The 24,509-nt window shown below is 37.2% G+C and overlaps 1 protein-coding gene across 5 annotated transcripts in view; it reads right to left on the reverse strand.

The window, feature by feature from the left end:
- Positions 1-24,509, reverse strand: part of LOC106089140 (voltage-dependent calcium channel subunit alpha-2/delta-3) — a 172,083-nt gene that overhangs the window by 56,695 nt on the left and 90,879 nt on the right. For 4 of the 5 annotated variants that reach the window (XM_013254919.2, XM_013254918.2, XM_013254917.2 and 1 more), the window contains 5 exons: positions 22,516-22,609; positions 10,516-10,626; positions 3,034-3,292; positions 2,749-2,973; positions 1,570-2,052 (listed from right to left, as the gene is read on the reverse strand). In XM_013254919.2, coding sequence (XP_013110373.1) covers positions 1,570-2,052; positions 2,749-2,973; positions 3,034-3,292; positions 10,516-10,626; positions 22,516-22,609 — 1,172 coding nt within the window. The remainder of the gene's footprint in view (positions 1-1,569; positions 2,053-2,748; positions 2,974-3,033; positions 3,293-10,515; positions 10,627-22,515; positions 22,610-24,509) is intronic. The other variant, XM_013254920.1, reaches the window with a different exon arrangement.

A 24,509-nucleotide genomic window follows, 5' to 3' on the forward strand; every position in this document is an offset into this window, starting at 1 on the left:
TGTCAAATATGGTCCGAATCGGTCTAAAGCCTCATACAGCTCCCATATAAACCGATCTCTCTATATGACTTCTTGAGCTCTAAAGGTCGTAATTCGTACTCGCAATTTAAGACAATGACTTCTACTATGGTCGAATCGGACTATAACTTGATATAGCTGCAATATTAAATCAATTCTTTTCTTTTATCCCTTGTTTGACTAAAAAGAGATATCGGGAAAAGAACTCGACAAATGCGATCTATGGTGGAGGGTATATAAGATTCGGCCCGGCCTAACTTAGCACGCTTTTACTTGTTTTAGTATAAAATTTTCAGTAAGGTTACTTTAAGATAGATACATCAACTAATCGTATTCAAAATTTGCTATTGCTATTGAAATCAAATCAAATTTAGAAGTTTCTGACATCTATGTGAATCGCACATGTATGAGGTAATCTTGAAATTTTGTATTTCGATGCTATATACCTCACGTTATATCAAAACCAAATAAATACGGAAAAGGGTTCAACTAAGTCTAAATAGTTCGTAACCAAATTGTTAATTGTAATAATTGGGAGTCATTTGCAAGTAAAGTACTCGTAAGATTTAGTCAGCGACAGTAAAATCGAATTAAAATTGAAGATAGCATCGCTACTTTGCTTCGATAAACTGCCAAATAAAACTAGGAAACAAATGTTAAGACCTACTTAAAGTTTTTCGGTACGTAGTTTCACATTTGTAAGGTATCCTGTCATGTTAAAACTTCTCTACCCAGTGGTTTCGCTATGCGGCACGCCGTTCGGACTCGGCATAAAAAAGGAGACCCCTTATCATTGAGGTTAAACTTTAATCGGACTGCACTCATTGCTATGAGAGAATTTTACCCTGTTCCTTAATGGAATGTTCATGGGAAATTAAGTAGTAGTAGTAGTTTCATCAAATCATTCTCGCTTGACTTTTTCTGAGTAAAAACGGTATATACGGAGGTGCTGTCAAAAATGCATTTTATTCTTTTTTGTGTTTTTGGAGATTATGGAATCAAATTGTTCCAGTTTTTAGAAACCTATAAACACATATCTTTCCTCTCTTACAATATTTATTTCCCTGTTCGTTTGGGTTGACCCCCATAAGAAGAAAATACACCTAATAACAAATGGGTCGTAATTGGCAAACAGAAATAAAAGGTGATATTTTTTGAATTGTTATTTAGAAAATAAATTGCAGGTTTTAATATCCGCCAATGACGATGAACCCCCGGGTTCGAACACTGGCTAGAAATTTTTATCGATGGTAATAGCCATGCTGGCGCTCTAAAAAGTGGTATCGCTGGGTTTCATTTGTTTTTCAGATATCACAATGGTTTGATTTAAGGTACGTGACTGAGAGTTAGTTTTTGGTATTTTTTTTTGCTATAAAAAAACTAAAAATATAATAAAACCAAACAAAACCGATAATAAACAAACTCAATTAAGAGATAAAAACATGGTTCCCTGTCACATCGCTTCTGTCGGAAAAGGAAGATCCGGAAGATTGTTCGTTATTGTTTCCATGGAAAATGCCATAACATGCATTTCGTTCATGCACTACTTACATTTATATGTTTATTTATGCAACTGGTAGGACGAACACGTGAAAACTCGTGATCCTTTTTGAAACATGCCAATGTTTGATTTTCATCTAATGGATAATTGATATCCATCGGATTGACGGTTAATACATGCGTTACATCTCGTGGACACATTTGATCAATTACCAGCAGGATCAAATTACTCGCTGGTATTGGCAGTACGACAAATGGTCTCTCGCATCCATGCGCTGTCATGTTGTAGACAACATTGCCTGTAGCATTGTACAACGTATAGAGTTCACGTTGCATGTCACATTGTTTCAGTCTGGTCCTTTGCAAGGTCACCAGGCGTACCCATTCATTGTTTTTAACATTTACCATATAATCTGTCATATTTTCATCCACATAATGTTCGAAGAAATCAGCTGCCACCGCACTTATCTCTAATAGATATAGCACTAATGTGGAGAGCAACCATCTAAATGCTTTAAATACATGGACTAGAGGCTATATGGAAAATAAAATTTGGGGGAGGAAGATGAGTAATAGACAAGTACAAGAATGATTTGTGATAATGGTGAATTGATTATGATTAAGTGAAAAAGATAATAAAGATTTATTCAAATCAATTGTATTCGTTATTAAATTATTGGATATTACATATATAAAATACTTGTTTACATTAAAAATTTGTCAAATTTGAATGTTGGGGTCTTGTATCAGCGCTGTGATGCAGGGTAATATAGTTCTGCATTGGACCCATTGTTTAACACGATTGTCAAAGAATTGTTTCAAGGTACAATCCGCAATCTGATACAGGTGTCGGTCTTTAAAAGTTTTTGGCGTCTAAATATCATGGAGATACCATGGAACATGGATTCAATAACATGAGGGGGTTTGAATTAGTTTACAATATATTTTTTAATATTAGCTGCACAATTTTTCAATAAATTAAATGATTGCCGAAAAAGTCAATCAGTCTTTTTTCCCAACTGACCCGCTCAGCGTAATTATGTCTTTAAAGATACATAAACACATTCTTCTGGCGTTGTAGCAACTCTTTTTTGAGATGTGTCTTGTTTGCAAAGTTAAAAATTTATTTTTTAAGCTCAAAATATTTGAATGATTAGTTTGAGTTTTTTTTATGCAATATCCAAGATCTTCAATTGAATGGTTTTGGCCCAACTTCTTTACACCACTTACCGATAGAATATTTGGCGAACAATTCATATCACCATCTGGTACAAAACATATGGCTTGATAGTCATAGACTATAACTCTTTTGTAAACATTCTCTTCGACCAAACGGTGCATTATTGCTCCATTTATTTCGCCAAAGAACCGACCAGTTTCATGGCGATTTAATGATACAATTATAAATCCATTGTTGTCCAGTACATAGCAACTCTTATCATCCACGGCACAAGCCTGTAAAGCAAAGCAAAAATATTTATTAAAATGTCACCAAAGAAGTACAATTTCACTTACATTTCCTGTTATATTACGGAAAAGCTTGTGCAAGGCACTGTATTGAAATTGGAAGCCAACAACGGCGGCTGGAGCAGATTTTCCACCCTCACTGTGGAAAATAGCATGACTTGCCGTAACTATCGGATCGGGGCTAGTTTCTCCCGCATCAAATGGTACTGAATAGACAAAACTCTCTTCTCGCACAAAGTGTTGGTCTACGGCTCTTTTATACCAAACTTCATCAATAGCTTTATTATTAGTTTCGCTAAATTTATCCCTGGAAAGAATTATAATGTGTAAAGTTTAATTAAAATAAGTAATGTGTAAGGTTTAAGTAACATCAGTTGATTGATCTTTTTCCACAGTCGACAGTTTGAAGGTACGCACGTACGCGGGAGTGGTTTGTACCCACAGTGAGATTCAACCGATTTTATCAATTTAAAATATGTTTACCTTAAATATAAGACAACATAAACACTTTAACCAACAGGCATTTGGATTTGGATTTTCAGCTTTAGGCACTGACTTAATATTCAATAAGAAAAATTATTTCTTGCAGTTGTACATTTTTTGCTAATTACAATGTTTTTTTTTCTATTCACTTTTTTGTGTGCCGTATTAAAAGTAGTAATGATAAAATTATTTTTTCTTCATAACTAGTTAACTGGAGTACTAAGAAGTACAAATATGCAATTTTAGGGGTAAGCAACGGTTCTGATTGGTTTTAACTTAGCAAAATCCAGGCTAAACTTGGTCTTCTTTCAACTCAAATGTGGACATCATATTCCCGCGGTTTCAACTGGGTGGCTATCTTTAGCATCCGCTAAAGGAAGTGAGCTGAAATGTGTCACGATTTCCCCTGTAAAACGATAAAACAAGTAAAAAGGTATTAAGTTCGGCCGGGCCAAACTTTGGATACCCACCACCTCGGGTATATATGTAAACCACCTTTCGTCAAAATCCGGTGAAAAATGCATAACTTATGCCCCAATAGCAGCTATACCGAAAACTGGTCCGATTTGGACCAAATTCAACACGGACATTGAGTGGTCTAATAAGTACAAGTCATTGTTCAATATACGACACGGATGTGTCAAATTTCATCGAAATCGGATTATAGATGTACCTTTTATGGAGTCAAAATCTTAAATTGAGAGATCGGTCTATATGGCAGCTATGTCAAAATCTGTATCGATCTGCGCCAAAGTGAAAACGAATATTGAAGGGCCCAAAACAACTCACTCCCAAATTGTGGCGACATCGGACAATAGATGCGCCTTTTATGGGCCCAAAACCTTAAATCGAGAGATCGGTCTATACGGCAGCTATATCCAAATCTGAACCGATTTGGGCCAAATTGAAGAAGGATGTCGAAGGGCCTAACACAACTCGCTGTCCCAAATTTCGGCGACATTTGACAATAAATGCGCCTTTTATGGGCCCAAGACCTTAAATCGAGAGATCGGTCTATATGATATGATTTTAGTACATATGTGTTTTGTTAGCCCAAAAATGATTAAAATTCGTCCAAAATTATAAATCGACGTTTGTGACCATCTTGTATTCTTCACGACTATTTTTCAATGGCGTCATAAATGTCTTGGCTGCAACCGAACATTTCGCAAGTGGCGCGTACCCAGCTTTAGAGCGCACAAAAAGCTGATTACTGACTTGTGTAGGTGTATGTACATAGTGCCATGGGGCGGATTAATTATTCGCATCCTCTTTTCAACCTTAGGCCTAGTATTGATTTCAACATTTCACACGATCAACTGTCAAAACGCACTAAAAAAATGGTGACAATGATAATGCGAACACATTGCGTACAAGTGGTACTGAGTTCTATAAGCGAAATAGTAGCGACATGTCGCTGCATCAGCATAAATATTGCATAATTCAGTACTGTTGTCTTTGTTGTGTGTTGTTGTTTGACTTTTTTGTGTTCTGACAAAGAAAAGAGCCCTTCGGATTTCGCAATAATTTAATAGGTATTTCCCCTGTGAATGAAGTTAGTACTAGGACTAAAGTTGAGAATGCATTTATGACGCCACTTAAAAATAGTTGTGTTTGAATACAAGATGGCGACAAACATCGATTTATAATTTTGGTCGAATTTTAATCATTTTTGGTTAATAAAGTACATGGGTGCTGTAATGTATCGTTCTTATTTGCAAATAACTTTATTTCATATTGCATGGAGCTATTACACATTTTCATTCGTAGTTGCAAGAAAAAATTCACCAATGCTTTTTAAGTCACCCTGTTACGCAAAGAAAATTTCATTTGAGCTGCGTACCTGTAAACGAAATTTCGGTAACGGTACTGGCAAGATATATTCATTTATATATTGCAGTTGCCCAACAACAAAATATTGAGTTCACTATCTGTCAAAATCAGTGATTAGTGCAACTCTGATTTTGTGTTTGTTACTAGTTCGCGTCATTTTTCGTTGTTTTATGTATCGTTCTTAACTAAAATACACACACACAACCAAAACTCGTTGACAGATAGTGTACGTCGGAAGAAAAAATTGTACTCAGCTGTTTACGGTACACTACCTGGTAGTTCTGTCATGGGTACTGGTAACGAAAATTTTATTTAGAATATGTCAATGCATTGCTTAAGGTAACGAAAACTTTACCAGAGGTGCATACTGCGCTTAACCTAATAACAGTTTGAAGATTTATAGGTAAAATCACAACATACACTCAACCAAGTTTGTTATTCAAAACAGCAAAAATGTTTGCTAGAACAGCAGTTTTTGTTTGCTGAAAATGGGAAAGCAGACATTACTGCTGTTTCAGCAAACATAGGGCTGCTGTACTACCAAACATTTCGGTCAGCTAAATCAGCAAACAAAATCAGCTTAAATACAAAAATGCTGAAATAAAATATGTTATGCTATTTTATGTTTGCCTGTTACTTGTTTTGATTACTTTAGTCATTTTTTTTAGAAATTTTGTTAGAAGAGATGATTTTAATGTTAACAAGTAGAAGCGTGCTAAGATCGGCTGGGCCGAATCTTATATACCCTCCACCATGGATCGCATTTGTCGAGTTCTTCTCGCGGCATCTCTTCTTAGGCAAAAAAAGGATATAAGAAAAGATTTGCTCTGCTATTGGAGCGATATCAAGATATGGTCCGGTTTGGACCACAATTAAATTATATGTTGGAGTCCAGTGTAAAGTGTCAGCCAATTCGAATAAGAATTGCGCCCTTTGGGAGCTCAAGAAGTAAAATGAGAGATAGATTTATATGGGAGCTGTATCAGGCTATAGACTGATTCGAAAACGGGTCCACTCTTTGTAAAATCCAAGTTAGCAGTTTGAAAATTAGTGGAAATTTGGAACGCAGAGTACACTAATGCTCTGAAATAACCATATCAAGCACCGCACAAATATGGCCCGAAAAATAGTAAATAAAAAAGTGAAAGCGTGCTAAGTTCGGCCGGCGCGAATCTTATATACCCTCCACCATGGATCGCATTTGTCGAGTTCTTCTCCCGGCATCTCTTCTTAGGCAAAAAAAGGATATAAGAAAAGATTTGCTCTGCTATTAGAGCGATATCAAGATATGGTTCGGTTTGGACCACAACAAAATTATATGTTAGAGTCCTGTGTAAAATGTCAGCCAATTCGAATAAGAATTGCGCCCTTTGGGGGCTCAAGAAGTAAAATAGAGAGACCAATTTATATGGGAGCTGTATCGGGTTTTAGACCGATTCAGACCATAATAAACACGTATGTTGATGGTCGTGAGGGAATCCGTCGTACAAAATTTGAGGCAAATCGGATAATAATTGCGACCTCTAGAGGCTCAAGAAGTCAAGATCCAAGATCAGTTTATATGGCAGCTATATCAGGTTATGAACCGACTTGAGCCATACTTGGCACAGTTGTTGGATATCATAACAAAATACTATGTGCAAAATTTCATTCCAATCGGATAGGAATTGCGCCCTCTAGAGGCTCAAGAAGTCAAGACCCTGGATCGGTTTATATGGCAACTATATCAGGTTATAAACCGATTTGAACCATACTTGACACAGTTGTTGGATATCATAACAAAACATGTCGTGCAAAATTTCATCCCAATCGTATAAGAATTGCGCACTCTACTGGCTCAAGAAGTCAAGACCCAAGATTGGTTTATATGGCAGTTATAGCAAAACATGGACCGATACAATACCAACCGACCTACACTAATAAGAAGTATTTGTGCAAAATTTCAAGCTAGCTTTACTCCTGCGGAAGTTAGCGTGCTTTCGACAGACAGACGGACGGACGGACGGACAGACATGGCTAGATCGACATAAAATGTCGCGACGTTCAAGAATATATATACTTTATGAGGTCTCAGACGAATATTTCGAGTAGTTACAAACAGAATGATGAAATTAGTATACCCCCCATCCTATGGTGGAGGGTATAAAAAAGCTACTTGATCCATCTCTTGGTATACATTTCAAAATGTTGCCGAGCTCGCTCGCATTTTTTGTTATTCCTCTACTAATGTGACCATGACTGGCATGGCCTTTTGTTTCTAAATATAAAGAAAAAAGATTATGGAAAGTATACATTAAGTGGTGATTATAAACAACCACTGAGACACACATTTACATTTGTATTTTATTTTTATACCCTCCACCATAGGGTGAATGTATACTAATTTCGTCATTCTGTTTGTAACTCCTAGAAATATTCATCTAAGACCCCATAAAGTATATATATTCTTGATCGTCATGACATTTTAAGTCGATCTAGCCATGTCCGCCCGTCTGTCTGTCGAAAGCACGCTAACTTTCGAAGGAGTAAAGCTAGCTCTTTGAAATTTTGCACAAATAATTCTTATAAGTGTAGGTCGGTTGGGATTGTAAATGGGTCCATGTTTTGATAAAGCTGTCATACAAACCGATCTTGAATCTTGACTTCTTGAGCCACTAGAGGGCACAATTCTTATCTGATTTGGCTGAAATTTAGAATGAGGTGTTTTATTATGACTTCCAACAACTGTGCCAAGTATGGATGAAATCGGTCTATAACCAGATATAGCTGTTTTATAAACCTATTTGGAGTCTTGACTTCTTGAGGCACTAGAGGGCGCAATTCTTATCCGATTTGGCCAAAATTTTGCATGACATGTTTTGTTATGACTTCTAACAACTGTATAAATTATGGTTCAAATCGATCCATAACCTGATATAGCTGCCATATAAACCGATCTGGGATCTTGACTTCTTGAGCCTCTAGAGAGCATAATTATTATTCGATTTTGCTGAAATTTTGTACATCGGCTTCTCCCATGACCTTCAACATACTTGTCAAATATGGTCCAAATCGGTCTATAGCCTGATACAGCTTGATCTCTCTATTTTACTTCTTGAGCCCCTTAAGGGCACATTTCTTACTCGAATTGGCTGAAATGTTACACAATGACTTCTACTATGGTCTCCAACATTCAATTCAATTATGGCCCGAATCGGATCATAACTTGATATAGCTCCAATATTAAATCAATTATTTTCTTGTATCCTGCTTAAGCAGCAGCAAAATCAGCTACTAATATTCAGCAGACAGTGTTTGCAAATTTTTTTCTATGAGTATAGACATAAAATGGGAGCTATACTTAAACAAAAATGGATACGGGTCACACACATTTTTCAATGAACTACTCTATCAAAACGGATCTGTGCAAAATTTCTAATAGATTCCGCTCTCCCTTTTCATGCTATGGTGATTTTATTTAAAGGCGGACCGACACATTCTCGAAGCTGTTAAAGCAGAAGAATGGCTATATCTGCCAAAACGCAAAAAAATGCGCAAATTCCTTTTGCTGTATGATAAAGGAGATTTTGCTGAAGATATTTAAATTAAATTTTGGCTACGGTCGATGACGCTAAGCGATTACAGTGCAAACTATTTCGAATATCGGAGCTAAATATGGGGTTTGAAAAAACATTTTTTTAAACATCAACACAAATTTTTTCGCATGTAATCACGCCACTGCCTCTACAGGTGCGTGAATAGAGCAATACTTTCTAATGCCTCAGTAATTTGGTGGGCTGCGTTGGAGAAAAAGTTCAGCGTTAGGATAATACAACAGGTTCGGAGAACATGTTGTCTTGAAATAGGCTGAACTATGAGAACTGCGCCCACTAGGGCACTGGAGATCTGAGGCAACCATTGTGGGTATGAGACGTAAGGCGATTGGCGAATGGATAGAGGATAGGATCATACCATCGCGGTATAATCGAGGCGACGATAGGAAACCTCCTGCAGGCAGAGATCCGGTTGATCACGGAATGCGTGAGGTGGTGTGGTGTTCACGCGAGGACATGAACATCTTTACGGATAGTAAACTAGCCATTAGGGCAATAAAAACGAGGATGGTAAGGTCACGAACACTCTTGGTATATAAGAAGGAGATTGATGCCTTCTCTAAGGACAGCAGATCCGCATCGTTAGGGCGCCGGGTCATAGCGGATAAAGGGTAATGAAAAAGCAGATGATTTGGCAGTGAAGGCAAGAGGACTGGCGTCAATAAAATTGGTTAACCCGTAGCCTTTCGGGTCGACGCAGTCCGAGTTAAGGGCGTGGAATAGCAAAACGGATGGTAGGACGGCGAAAATCCCGTGGGGAGATCCGGATCGTGATAAGGCAATGCTATACTAAAGGAAATACGAAGGAGGTCCGTATAGCTTTCGATAGCATAACAAGACACATAGGACCGCGAGCTAACTTATGCAAAATCGGTGCGGCAAGTGATGGCCCGTGTAGAGGATGTGGGGAAAATGATGACACTTTGGAGCATTTTCTATGTCATTGCCCGGCTTTTGACGCCAACAGACACCGGTACTTAGGTGGGGACACAATACCAGACATGAACAAACCTAGGGGCGTGGTATGGAAAACAATTAAGGATTTTGTAAGTAGCACGGAATTCCTAACTTAGATTTTCTTTTTCGAGGTTACCTTTTAGTATTTATAGCGCACAACAAGCCGATTACTGGCTTAGGTGAATGTCCATAGTAATATGGGGCGGATTAATATCCCCATCCTCTTTTAAACCTAACCTAACCTAAAACAAGTTTTTATTTCAAAAACAAAATTTTGTAAAAAATTCTAGAGTAAGCAGAGAACATGAGAATGTTAAAATGATTAGTGTACATTTGCCCATGAACATTCCAGTAAAAATGTAATTTATTTAAATTAGTATATAGAGACGTTAAATTCTAACGGGTTTTCACAAAACCTAATGAAACCTTAAAGTAGGCTTATTTGACAGTTCTTTAAAGGAAATCTGTCAAATAAACTAATTTCAAATCTAATTAAGTTTTGTGCAAATTTGGGTAATGTTCATGTTGAATTTTGGTCAGGCATTAACCAAACTTACCGTCAACACATATCGATCATACTTCCTACTACTCTTCATTTTACTACTCTCTGTTTAATATTCTTTTGTCTCCATATATACTGTATTTAAATATTTGTTGAACTTACCCAGCTCCCTGTTCTTCAGCCATATTGGAATGGAATTCCTGCCATCGGGTTAAACCACTGTGGGTGGCCAAAAATGCCACATTGATTCCGAAGCGTTGTTTGAATTCATTTCTAGCAAAGGGAAATATTTTAATTAGTGTTAATTAACAACTTATTGCAATATTTCATATTGTTATTGTCTAATTCAAAGTATAATTGGAAAGAGTTCTATTGCAGTTGGAAAAGTTTTTAGTAAATATTTTATTTTACCTGGGCAACAAACCCATTAATACTGATATGGGATTTGATGCACTTGATCTACTTATCCCAAAATACATCATCATGAGAGTTATGTGCATTTTATGTTTATTTATATGTGTGTTTTGATTTGCATTAGATTGGATTGAATTGGATTAGTATTGTAGTTGATAATAAATATGTTGTAGACATGTATCAAAATGATAAACGATTGTAACAAGAGAAGGACGAAACAAATGAAAAAAATAAACAAACGATAGCAAGTGCGAAAGGATACATGTGTTGAGTCACCATGATATGTTGAAATTTGTTGTTTATGTATTAGAGCATAATTGTTTTAAATGGTGAAATACAGATATGTATTATTATTACTACTTCTATATATGAAGTAAACTTATAGTGCGAATTCTGTTATAGTGAATTTTATACGAACATCACATAAAGTATTAGAGGGAAAATAATAAACGCAGATACTCGTATATGTATCATACACTGATAGAAAAAATGCAGTACGTCGTCAAAATATGTAGTTGTTTCTCTATTCAATACCAAATGGTATCAAAAACTTTATGCATCATGGTATTGTTCACTTTGGTATCACTTTTTCTAACTATGTTCTATTTTGTACTCTAAATTTTCATAGGAGCATTTTTATATCCACTTGATAGATGGGGCTATAATAATTATGTATCTCGTCATTCTATTTAACACTCCTCTAAATATCGATATTCCTATTTGTCTTGAGATTTTAAGCCGATGTTACCATGTTTGTACGTTTGTCCGCGCGTCAAGATATATCGCTTTATATAGGATAGCAACTAGGCCATAATAAAAATGTTTCTGGAAGCCTTAATTTGCCGACCTTTTACGCCGTCACTAAATACGGTCCTTATATTTGCCCGATTTGGCTGAAACATGGTTGCCATGTGAAATACCTTTTAATAGGTCTACAAATATAGTCCCCATATAAACCAGTTTTTCGAATTGCATCTTGAGCCTCATTTCTACGCTTCCAAATGCTTGTCCCTGCCCTGGGATATCATATTTGTATTGTAGTCCGAAAAATCCTCATTGTCTCGGTCGGCCTAAATGTCCCTACTCTGATTAGCAGATTTTTACTCCCAAAGACATTTTATTTGAGACGCATTTTGTACTTGTCGTTTTGACATTTGCCCTCAAATTTTTTTTGAATTGGGTTCCCCTTTCGAACATCAAACCAGTAAGGAAAGACAAAAATCGAGCGCATAAACATTTGTCTAAATTTAGTCAGACTTTAATTTTGCAAGCTAATTGAAATATTCAATAGATTTTCTTACGATAGAATCTAAGTTGTGGCTACTGCAGCCTTAAAAATCCATGGCGGATGAAAGGGTCTAATTGAAAACTAACCGTTATTTTAAAATTTCGTGAGTAACGTACATTCAATTTTCGTATTTTTTCTGTTATGTTGGTACACATGTCTATTATATATGTTGGTAATATCAGCAATTAACAGTAAAAAAGATTAGTCGTGTTTTGGTGTGCTCTTCGATTTTTATACCCTACACCACCACTGTGGCACAGGTGGCACAGATTCCAGTTCCCCTGGAATGTGCAAGGTAGTTCCTAGTCTCGCAAGCTTTATCCTCCTACAATTTCCTGGGATATCTCAGTTGCTCGGCACCCAAAACAGGTGAATTTGAACTGTTCAGCCATCTCGTTGAGAGATCTGCGACAGTCGAGGCCGGTGTTTGATTTCAGAAATACATTCTCCAGGGATTTAATGGCTACCTGGCTGTCTGAGAAGATATTAATGTCAATCGTCGTTATAACGTTACGAGTATATCTCAGCCATTCCACCTCATCTTTAATTGCAAGGATCGCCACTTGATACACATTGCAGCGATCGGGTAACCTTCTCTATATGACCAGTTCTAGTTTTGACTGTTATTCACAAACAAGCCATCCTTTGGATCCGGCTGAGTATTGAACAGCAGATGGACTATTGAAGAGCCATCCACTAGACCACAACACCATATAGCTTAATAGGTCTGGCAATTGAAGTATATATTCATTTACAGGTAGTGGCAGTTGCCAAACAACAAAATATTGGGTGCACCATCTGTCAAAATAAATGATTAGTGCAACTCTGATTTTGTGTATGTCACTAGTTCGCGCCATTTTTCATTGTTTGTGTGTGTTATAGTTCTTAACTATAATACACATACACAACCAAAACGCGTTGACAGATAGTGCACTTCGCAAGAAAAAATTGTATTCAGTCATGGTATATACCCAGTGCATGGCACGAGGTTTATACCCCCAACTTTTGCTAATAGCTCACTTGTAGGTTAATAGGGCAATGTTGCCTTTCTTGGCCTTCCAAAATTTTTGATTTGAAGTTCAACTTCCTATCCAGAAGAACACCCAGGTATTTTGCGCTTTTAGCTAATGGAACGTTCTCTCCCCCCAAGGAGACAGGTGCCACTGTAGGTACTTTGTATCTCCTGCTGCACAAATTCACGCCTTTCGGTAGCCCCCTTCGCTGTCGCACGCAGAGCTTCCTGAAGTATCTGTACAAAAGTGCTGGAAACATTTCCCCCAACAGCAATAGCAACGTCATCAGCATACGCGACCACTTTTACACATTTTTCTTCCAGAGACAATAATATGTATGTTCTTAATAGCTATATTTCAGACTAGAGGAGACAGTAAACCTGGAGGTGTGCCTCTGCTGACCCATATTTATACCCTCCACCATAAGATGGGGGGTATACTAATTTCGTCATTCTGTTTGTAACTACTCGAAATATTCGTCTGAGACCCCATAAAGTATATATATTCTTGATCGTCGTGAAATTTTATGTCGATCTAGCCATGTCCGTCCGTCTGTCCGTCCGTCCGTCCGTCTGTCTGTCGAAAGCACGCTAACTTCCGAAGGAGTAAAGCTAGCCGCTTGAAATTTTGCACAAATACTTCTCATTGGTGTAGGTCGGTTGGTATTGTAAATGGGCCATATCGGTCCATGTTTTGATATAGCTGCCATATAAACCGATCTTGGGTCTTGACTTCTTGAGCCTCTAGAGTGCGCAATTCTTATCCGATTAGAATGAAATTTTGCACGACGTGTTTTGTTATGATATCCAACAACTGTGCCAATTATAGTTCAAATCGGTCCATAACCTGATATAGCTGCCATATAAACCGATCTTGGGTCTTGATTTCTTGAGCCTCTAGCGTGCGCAATTCTTATCCGATCAGAATGAAATTTTGCACGACGTGTTTTGTTATGATATCCAACAACTGTGCCAAGTATGGTTCAAATCGGTTCATAACCTGATATAGCTGCCATATAAACCGATCTTGGGTCTTGACTTCGTGAGCCTCTAGAGTGCGCAATTCTTATCCGATTGGAATGAAATTTTCCACGACGTGTTTTGTTATTATATCCAACAACTGTGCCAAGTATGGTTTAAATCGGTCTATAACCTGATATAGCTGCCATATAAACCGATCTTGGGTCTTGACTTCTTGAGCCTCTAGAGGGCGCAATTCTTATCCGAATGGAATGGAATTTCGCACGACATGTTTTGTTATGATACCCAACAACCTTGCCAAGTATGGTTTAAATCGGTCCATAACCTGATATAGCTGCCATATAAACCGATCTTGGGTCTTGACTTCTTGAGCCTCTAGAGGGCACAATTCTTATCCGATTTGAATGAATTTTTGCACGAAGTATTTCGTTATGATATCCAACAACTGTGCCAAGTATGGTTCAAATCGGTCCATAATCTGATATAGCTGTCATATAAACAGATCTGGGGATTTGATTTCTTGAGCTTCTAGAGGGCGCAATTCCTATCCGATTTGGCTGAAATTTTGCATGACGTATTTTATTTTTACTTTCAACAACTGTGTCAAATAAGGTTCAAATCGGTTCATAACCTGATATAGCTGCCATATAAACCGATCTGGGATCTTGACTTCTTGACCCCTAGAGGTCGCAATTATTATCCGATATGCCTGAAATTTTGTACGACGGATCCTCTCATAACCATCAACAAACGTGTTTATTATGGTCTGAATCGGTCTATAGCCCGATACAGATCCCATATAAATCGTTCTCTCTATTTTATTTCGTGAGCCCCAATGGGCGCAATTCTTATACGAATTGGCTGACATTTTATGCAGGTCTCCAACATATAATTTAATTGTGGGCCGAACCGAACCATATCTTGATATCGTTTTAATAGCAGAGCAACTCTTTTCTTATATCCTTTTTTGCATAAGAAGAGATGCCGGGAAAAGAACTCGACAAATGCGATCCATGGTGGAGGGTATATAAGATTCGGCCCGGCCGAACTTAGCACGCTTTTACTTGTTTAAGATCTGCGCAGTATATATTTTAGTAAGTAAGTTATTAACAAACTTTCCTACGGTAGTGTTGATGCCTAGAAACTGCAGTTCCTTCATGGTTGACGTCGGTTTTACATTATTTTCAATAATGCACCCTCGATGTCAAGAAATGCTAGCGAGAGAACCCTCTATGTAGCCGACTAGGTCGTGAAGGGCTGTTTTAGTGAACTTGCCCTTACTATATACATGCTGTTGCCAATACAGGCGATCTCCAGGCATTTTTGCCCTAAGATATGTTTCTATCAACCTCTCAAAAGTCTTCAGCATGAAGGAGGACACACTAATAGGACGCGAATTTTTCGCTTTCGTATGGTACGGTTTTCCTGCTTTTGGAATGAATATGACCTTTGTGTCCCTACATCCTACAGGTATATACGACATGCAAATGCAAGCAGAGTATATCTTCCTAATCAAGGAGCCAATCTGTCGGACACAGCTTGTAATTCAAGCGGTGATACATCATCAGGGCCTGGTGACTTAAAGGAGCCGAAACTTTTTATCGCCTAAAGGATTTTCGGCTTAGACATAATTTCCCCAATAACCTCCGACGAATGCATACCAGTGACAACCTATTCTAGAGCTACGTTGTTCATTGGAGAGTTTCCCAGGAAATGTGTATCAACGAGAAGTTATGGTGTTTCCTCACTAGACATTGTCCATGCATTCTCTGATTTCTGAATATATCCCACCGAAATAGTTTTCAGGCCTTAAATGTATCCTCCACGGAGCTGCAGAATTCCACCCAGGATTTGTTCTGAGCCTTTCTCAGCTCACCCTTGTATGTTCTTAGCTCAGCCTTATAGATGTCTCAATCTTGTGGCTATCGCTCTGTTGAACAAATTCCTTCAGTCCTTCCTTAGACCAACCAGTTAAGGAGTCCACCATGGCGGTCGCTGTTTACCCATTGGCTTAGCACTAGGACATGCTGTCATTCAGGTCCTTCGTGATCCGCTTGACCATTATGTCTATGTCCTCCGCTGTTTCCGCTTCTTTTAATGGTCTAGAAGGGATATACGTGCAGAGTGTGCAAAAATCTATCCCAATCCGCCTTTCGTCTGTTTAGCCGAGGGACCACTTCTGCAGCATTTGCGCCATGGCTGAAACTAATATATCGACGATCAGAGAAGCTGTGTTCATTCAACACTTCCCAGTTGGATATCCTTTCGCTTAGATTTTCCGTTACAAAGGTAACATCTAGTATCTCCTGCTTGTTCCTTGTAGTAAAGGTCGGTTTATTCCCTTTATTACAAATCGTCAGATTGCAACTTATAATATATTCGATAAGCAGCTCACCCCTTTCGTTTATATCCGAACTTCCCTGTGTCTAGTGATGTGCATTAGCATCATTTCCTACATTGAGTGTCTTTAGAAGCGTCTTCAACCATCAACTTAAGGCATCTCTGAATCGTGTTCCACATGTATGGAAGCGGGCCAGTAATGAGACTTATTAATTTCAAGGCTGCCTGCTATTGAATCTTCAGTGCTTAGCGACGGAAGAAGAAAAACACATAGACTACCCTTTGAAAGAATACAGGCTCTGTGTCTCTCATGCCATGCATCCTTGAGTTGTTTAAATTCAGGAATACCTAGTTCACAAATCCATGGTTACTGGATAAGAACCACGTCAAATATTCCTGCCATCAGAAAGGCCTTGAGTGTCGCCGAAGACGCCTTACAATGGTACAGATTAATCTGCAGAAACCGCACCGTAGTAAGAATTCAGAATTTCCACCACTGTTGCGTTAGCCTCGTCTTCTAAGTCCGCCAGGAGTTCATCGTTACACGAATTATTCGATCTTGTCATAATGAGTTTCTTTACGCGTCCAGGGACAGTTGAGAAAGCAGTTGAACTTTCCTCAGGACACTGGACATTTGCGGTGTGAACGATTCCTCCTAAGATGCTTTATTAGCTGCTGCTTTCGAAGTACCTTTTAAGTTCCGCTCTCTCCACGGTAGCGCACACCTTGAGCCCAATCCAACCGGATTTGGCCAATTTGCAGAAATATTTCGAAGGGCCTAACACAGCTCACTGTCCCAAATTTCGGCGACATTGGAAAATAAATGCGCTTTTTATGGGACCATTTCTTTAAATCGAGAGATCGGTCTATATAGCAGCTATTTTCATATCAGGACCCATCTGGGCCAAATTAAAGAAAGATGTTGAAGGGCCTAAAACAACTCACTGTTTCAAATTTTGGCAAAATCGGACAATAAATGCGCGTTTCATGGGCCCAAGATTTTAAATCGAGAGATCGGTCTAGATTTTTAAGACGATCACTAATATATTTACTTTATAAGGTTGGAAATGGATATTTCGATGTGCTGCAAACGGAATGACAAAATGAATATATTCCCATCCTTCGGTAGTGGTTATAAAATTGATTGAAATTTCCGGAATATCCAATTGATTTTTTAATTGAATCAATTGAAAATTTAATTGAAAATATGCAAATGTTATATTAACATTTTTGCGAAAAGTGCACCTTCAATTTCGATGCAACATGGTTCACAAAAATTCCTGGAACACGAATTTGAGGATTATGTTTGGGTTCATGAACACTCCTTAAAATACAACGGAAAATATTGTTTTCCGAATGATAAAACAAAGACTAGCGGGGCGAGTTAAGGTATAGCTATCGATATAGACTAACAGTAATTAATATATTTTTATTACATCGGTGAAGTTAACCCAACAAACACACATTTATATAGAATATGTTATAATTTGGTCGATGCTTAAAAAGCCGTTATGCCATTAATATACATATTTTCATCATAAATAAGAATTGCGTCTACAAATTAAAAAAGATAGTCAAAAGACAGATTGGGGGGTTTTTTTTCTGTATATAGAAACGGACAATCATAACAGTCTTGTTGAGTCGAAAATAGTTTCCAGTTCAATTAAATAATGATTGCAAAAAACTTACTGCCCAGACCACTAAATTTTTTTTGGTCAGTCGATTCGTTTGAATGAATGAATGAAAACAGCTGTTTTCCCTTTATAAAATAAAATATATAAATCAATCACATTTATATATAAAAATTTTTAAGATTCAATTAAAACAATGTTTGAATCCATCAATTATTTAATTGAAAATTGCAAATTTCAATCACTACCGTAATTGAAAAAATTTCAGATTCAATTTAAATAATGATTGAATCAAATTAATTTTTAATTAAAAACGAAAAAAAAATTCAATCACTATCGTAATTGAAAACAAGTAAAAGCGTGCTAAGTTCGGCCGGGCCGAATCTTATATACCCTCCACCATAAATCGCATTTGTCGAGTTGCTTTCCCGGCATCTCTTCTTAGGCTAAAAAGGATATAAGAAAAGAGTTGCTCTGCTATTAAAACGATATCAAGATATGGTCCGGTTCGGACCACAATTAAATTATATTTTGGAGACCTGTGTAAAATTTCAGCCAATTCGTATAAGAATTGCGCCCATTGGGGCTCACGAAGTAAAATAGAGAGAACGATTTATATGGGACCTGTATCGGGCTATAGACCGATTCAGAACATAATAAACACGTTTGTTGATGGTCATGAGAGGATCCATCGTACAAAATTTCAGGCATATCGGATAATAATTGCGACCTCTAGGGGTCAAGAAGTCAAGATCCCAGATCGGTTTATATGGCAGCTATATCAGGTTATGAACCGATTTGAACCTTATTTGATACAGTTGTTGAAAGTATAAATAAAATACGTCATGCAAAATTTCAGCCAAATCGGATAGGAATTGCGCCCTCTAGAAGCTCAAGAAGTCAAATCCCCAGATCTGTTTAGATGACAGCTATATCAGGTTATGAACCGATTTCAACCATACATGGCACAGTTGTTGGATATCATGACGAAATACTTCGTGCAAAAACTCATTCAAATCGGATAAGAATTGTGCCCTCTAGAGGCTCAAGAAGTCAAGACCCAAGATCGGTTTATATGGCAGCTATATCAGGTTATGGACCGATTTGAACCCTACTTGGCACAGTTGTTGGATATCATAACAAAACACGTCGTGCGAAATTCTATTCCAATCGGATAAGAATTGCGCACTCTAGAGGCTCAAGAAGTCAAGACCCAAGATCGGTTTATATGGCAGCTATATCAGGTTATGGACCGATTTGAACCATACTTGGCACAGTTGTTGGATATAATAACAAAACACGTCGTGCAAAATTTCATTTCAATCGGATAAGAATTGCGCACTATAGAGGCTCAAGAATTCAAGACCCAAGATCGGTTTATATGGCAGCTATACCAGGTTATGGACCGATTTGAACCATACTTGGCACAGTTGCTGGATATCATAACAAAACACGCCGTGCAAAATTTCATTCCAATCGGATAAGAATTGCGCACTCTAGAGGCTCAAGAAGTCAAGACCCAAGATCGGTTTATATGGCAGCTATATCAAAACATGGACCGATATGGCCCATTTGCAATACCAACCGACCTACACTAATAAGATGTATTTGTGCAAAATTTCAAGCGGCTAGCTTTACTCCTTCGGAAGTTAGCGTGCTTTCGACAGACAGACGGACGGACGGGCGGACGGACGGACAGACGGACGGACAGACGGACGGACATGGCTAGATCGACATAAAATTTCACGACGATCAAGAATATATATACTTTATGGGGTCTCAGACGAATATTTCGAGTAGTTACAAACAGAATGACGAAATTAGTATACCCCCCATCTTATGGTGGAGGGTATAAAAACGGGATTCAATTAAAAAATGATTAATTCAATTAATTTTTAAGTTGAAAACATAAAAATTTTTAATTGAAAAAATTTTCGTGATTTTTTTCTTTGTAGCCACGATGTCCAAAGAGCATAGAGTAGGACAGAATTTCATTCATTCTTATCGTCATATATAAGATCGTGTCGTTTTGCTTCAGCAACTGCCTTTTTCGGCCTTTTCAAGAATGACTATTAATGTCCATTTAGATTTCAAAATGACTCAAGGAAAACATGACAAAAATGTATGAAAGAAGTTCACTATTGGCACTAAATTGAGAATATCAGAACCAAGCATCTCAAATACGATTCGAAATCGTCGGTAATTTTTTGGAATGAATGAAAATTTGGATGTGAATTTTTTGTGTGGGTTCGAACATACACTCTTATTCATCATCAAAAAAATGTCGATTCCTGGTAGAGATTTCGGCCTGGACTACCTTAAACAATATTTTTTTAAAATGTTTATTATGCCAAAAAACAGTTGGTTTTAACTAACTTTATCGAACTATTTTATTAAACCGTAATACTCATGCCCAGTGTTGCCACTCAAGAAAATTAGTTCCTACCAAAATATAAGAAATATCCTACTAAATCAGACCAAACCCTAATAAATGTTCTACAAGCCAAGAATGCGGTATATGTTTTTATATCCACCATCGAAGAGTTGGCTATTTTGTCATTCGATTTGCAAGACATCAAATATACATTTTCAACCCTACAAAGTATTTGTATTTACTAGATCGTCTATTCATAGACGATCTAGACATGTCCGACAATTTGTTGAAATCGTTCTACACCCTAAAGTTCAAAGAAGGCCTATATCATGATATAGCACCCTTTGTATTGATCTCCGAAAAAGAAATCTTGAGTTCATAAAAGTCGTATTTTTGCTCCGATTTCAATGAATAATCGTGCTGAGTTTTTATAGGGGATCTCCCGATTTAATGGGTTGAGCCCAGAAATGCGCTTTAACGCATTTTATATTTAGTTGCATGGACCCCTCAATATCTGAGTATGGACAAGGTCTATATAGCCCCGACAACTACTAAAACAACAACACAGTCAATATGAGAACTTGTGTTCTTTTTAATAAAATTTAAAGCAGTGAGACCCCTTGTAACAGTATTTGGCTCGACATCTTGGTTTTATTCTGCACTTTTTACTAATACACAGAATCGACAAGAAGTAAAATAATTTTGACTTATCCTCGGCGATTTTTTAAATAATGAACTTGGTATTTATATGTTGGAAAACCCTACCAAAAATTGAGGTCAGCCTACCAACCTAACTAGAGAATAAAAACCTACTAATTTTGGTAGGAATTTACCAAAAGCGGCAACACTACTCATGACATAGTCAATTGGTATAGTCAATTCAAGCTCAAGGGTGAATAAACAATTAGGTGTACATCACACTATCGGACAACATCATATAGAGGATTGTGCATTAATGAAGACACCAAATTACAAAAGTCACAGTGTGGCAGAACAAGCCACAAGTTAAAGGTGAAATTAATCTCATCAGACGAATTTTTATACCCTCCACCATAGGATGGGGATATATACTAATTTCGTCATTCTGTTTGTAACTACTCGAAATATTCGTGTGAGACCCCACAAAGTATATATATTCTTGATCGTCGTGACATTTTATGTCGATCTAGCCATGTTCGTCCGTCTTTCCGTCTGTCTGTCGAAAGCACGCTAACTTTCGAAAGAGTAAAGCTAGCCGCTTGAAATTTTGCACAAATACTTCTTATTAGTGTAGGTCGGTTAGGATTGTAAATAGACCATATCGGCCCATGTTTTGATATAGCTGTCATATAAACCGATCTTGGATCTTGACTTGACCGATTTGACTGAAATTTTGCACGTAGTGTTTTGTTATGACTTTCAATAAATGTACTAAGTATGGCGAAAATCGGTACATAACCTGATATAGCTGCCATATAAACCGATCCAGGATCTTGACTTCTTGAGCCTCTAGAGGGCGCAATTGTCATCCGATTTGGCAGAAATTTTGTACAACGGCTTCTCTCATGCCCTTAACATACGTGTTTATTATGGTCTGAATCGATCAATAGCTTGAAACAGCTCCCATATAAACCAATCTCCCGATTTTGCTTCTTGAGCCCCTACAAGGCGCAATTCTTATCCGAATCAGCTGAAATATTACACAATGACTTCTACAATGTTCAGCATTCATTTATGGCCCGAATCGGACTATAACTTGACATAGGTTCAATAACATAACAGTTCTTATTCAATATTCTTTGTTTGCCTAAAAAGAGATACCGCACATAGAACTACAAATGCGATCCATGGTGGAGGGTATATAAGATTCGGCCCGGCCGAACTTAGCACGCTCTTACTTGTTTTTTTTTAATTATGATACTCGTCCCTCTTTCTACGATTTTTATAGTAATAATAATAATAATAATTTTCGTGTTCTGCATATATAGCATATATCAATAAAACAATAAAAAAAATTGTGTGTTTCTGGTAGAAACTCTTATATAAACATTTTGCCAGATTTAATTAAATAGTATATGTATTTTTTGACTTGTTGGTGGAAATTGTGACGAAGTGCATATTTTTCCCTAAAAGCGTTACTTACCCCTTATCATCTTTGGAGTTGAAACTTGTATTTTTCGAGAACCATTCTGTGACACGTGCATCGAACACTAATGACTGCATCAATTGCCGGTCACCTAAAATGTAATGAGGGAACATCAAGGATTAATAGATGGTGGATTCAAAAACATTTTCAGACTTATAAAGATGGGAGTGCTCAAAAATGAAATAGAACTAAATATGCAAAATAATGTTGCGCCTTGTCATGCATTTAGTTTAAAGGGGTTTGTTCAGGGTTTATAGAATGGGGAAGGGGTTAGTTTAAAAAATTATGGTGCAATTCCTCAGCTAACAGTGCATTATTAAACTACATTGTGTAAGTAATTATCCCAAAATCAGGATGATTGATCACATAACTACACGTATACTATAGGATTGTTTAGAGGGCCCTTGGTTAACATATAAAATATGTTTCTTTGTTCATTCGTAGGAATTAATTTAATGCATATAATTTATAAAAATTGATATGTGTACAATTAAATCTAAGGATATTCAAATTTGCAGGATGTGGGTAGATTAGCAATAGTCTGTAAGACATGTTGATTCCGTTAAAAATGAATGTATGTATGTACTCTTTCGAAATCTAATTATGTATTTATACAACAAATGTGTTTAAAGAGTATATACTTTCATTCAGGGATGACAATTTTGATACTTTGGTACTTTTTTCGATACTTTTTAAACATCAAAAGTATCGCGGAACCCCCGCCAGTCACAAAAACGCAAACTAAAAAATTGATCAAGTATATGGTGGATATATCGGAATGTGAGCCTGTGTAAAAAATACTTGGAACATGAGTATCGAAATCGGGATCCTTGGATCGGACTTTGTTTATTATTTTTTCTTATTTAAAAGTAATCTAATCTATGGGCTCTAATCGCTCTATGTGTCTTGAAGGGGTCAAACTTCCTAATTTTCGGTCTATATGGAAGCCATCTCAAAATATTGTTCGAGACTCGGCATGACAAGGACAACCTCTTTCAATGAACTGAAAACTTGAATCTGATTGCACTCATAAACATGAGATAAGTATTCCTACTTTATTTAAAGGAATTTTCGTGACCAAGGTACACAGTACTTTTTATTTGTATTCTCCACTTTTCCCCACTGTAATGTCTTTGAACGATTTTTTTAAGATATTAGAGGAAGTTACGGCCAATAAGAGTAAAAATGGTACATTTTGACCACAAAAAGTACCTTTTTAACTTGGGTTCAATACCACTTCGCCAACCTCATTTATCTTCCCTACTTTCATTTGTCTATGTTGAGAGCCTTAAGTTTTCGGAGTTATATGTATCATTAGATAATAGTGTCAAACCTTCATAGTCATTGTGAGCATCAATATAGTCATATTGAAAGAACCCATTATAAAGAGTGGCTCACGAACAAGTTGTATAACCAAATAGAGGCATATATTTCCTTTTAATAATCCAGTTCCGGAAACCTCAGTAAACGAAATCGTAATTTGGTAGTTGCTTTTTGTCACAGCGTGGTGTTTGTCAATTCATCGAAATCTATTGATTTTAGGAGGAACTTTGAAGAACTGGCCAACGAATCAATCGGCAAAAAATTACTGGCTTTGGCAGTGAATCTCTGTTAGTTTTGTTACCACGATAAGTTCTCGGCTGCACCTAAGTATTGTTTTTCACAAAACGCTAGAGCTCAGTATTGCTTCGCACATTGGCCAAATGATGAATAAATTGGCAATAAGTCCACAACTTTTTATCTGTCTGTTGAGCTGAGCGTTAAAAAAAATGTTCTATACATTTGTAGAGGAGGACTGGGATTTCAGAAAAATAGTTTTGTTGGTCTATATCTTTAATACAGGGTGATATATAGGGTTTCAAAGTGGAGCACTTTCCATTTCTTCAACTTTTAAGGGGCTATAACTTTTATCTTTTGATCCGATTTGCACGATTTAGGACTCTGGGGAAAGAGCTTGACGAGATCTAAAAAAAACATGCATATATGAGATG

Source organism: Stomoxys calcitrans, chromosome 1 (genome assembly GCF_963082655.1).
Source record: "Stomoxys calcitrans chromosome 1, idStoCalc2.1, whole genome shotgun sequence".
Lineage (NCBI taxonomy): Eukaryota > Metazoa > Arthropoda > Insecta > Diptera > Muscidae > Stomoxys > Stomoxys calcitrans.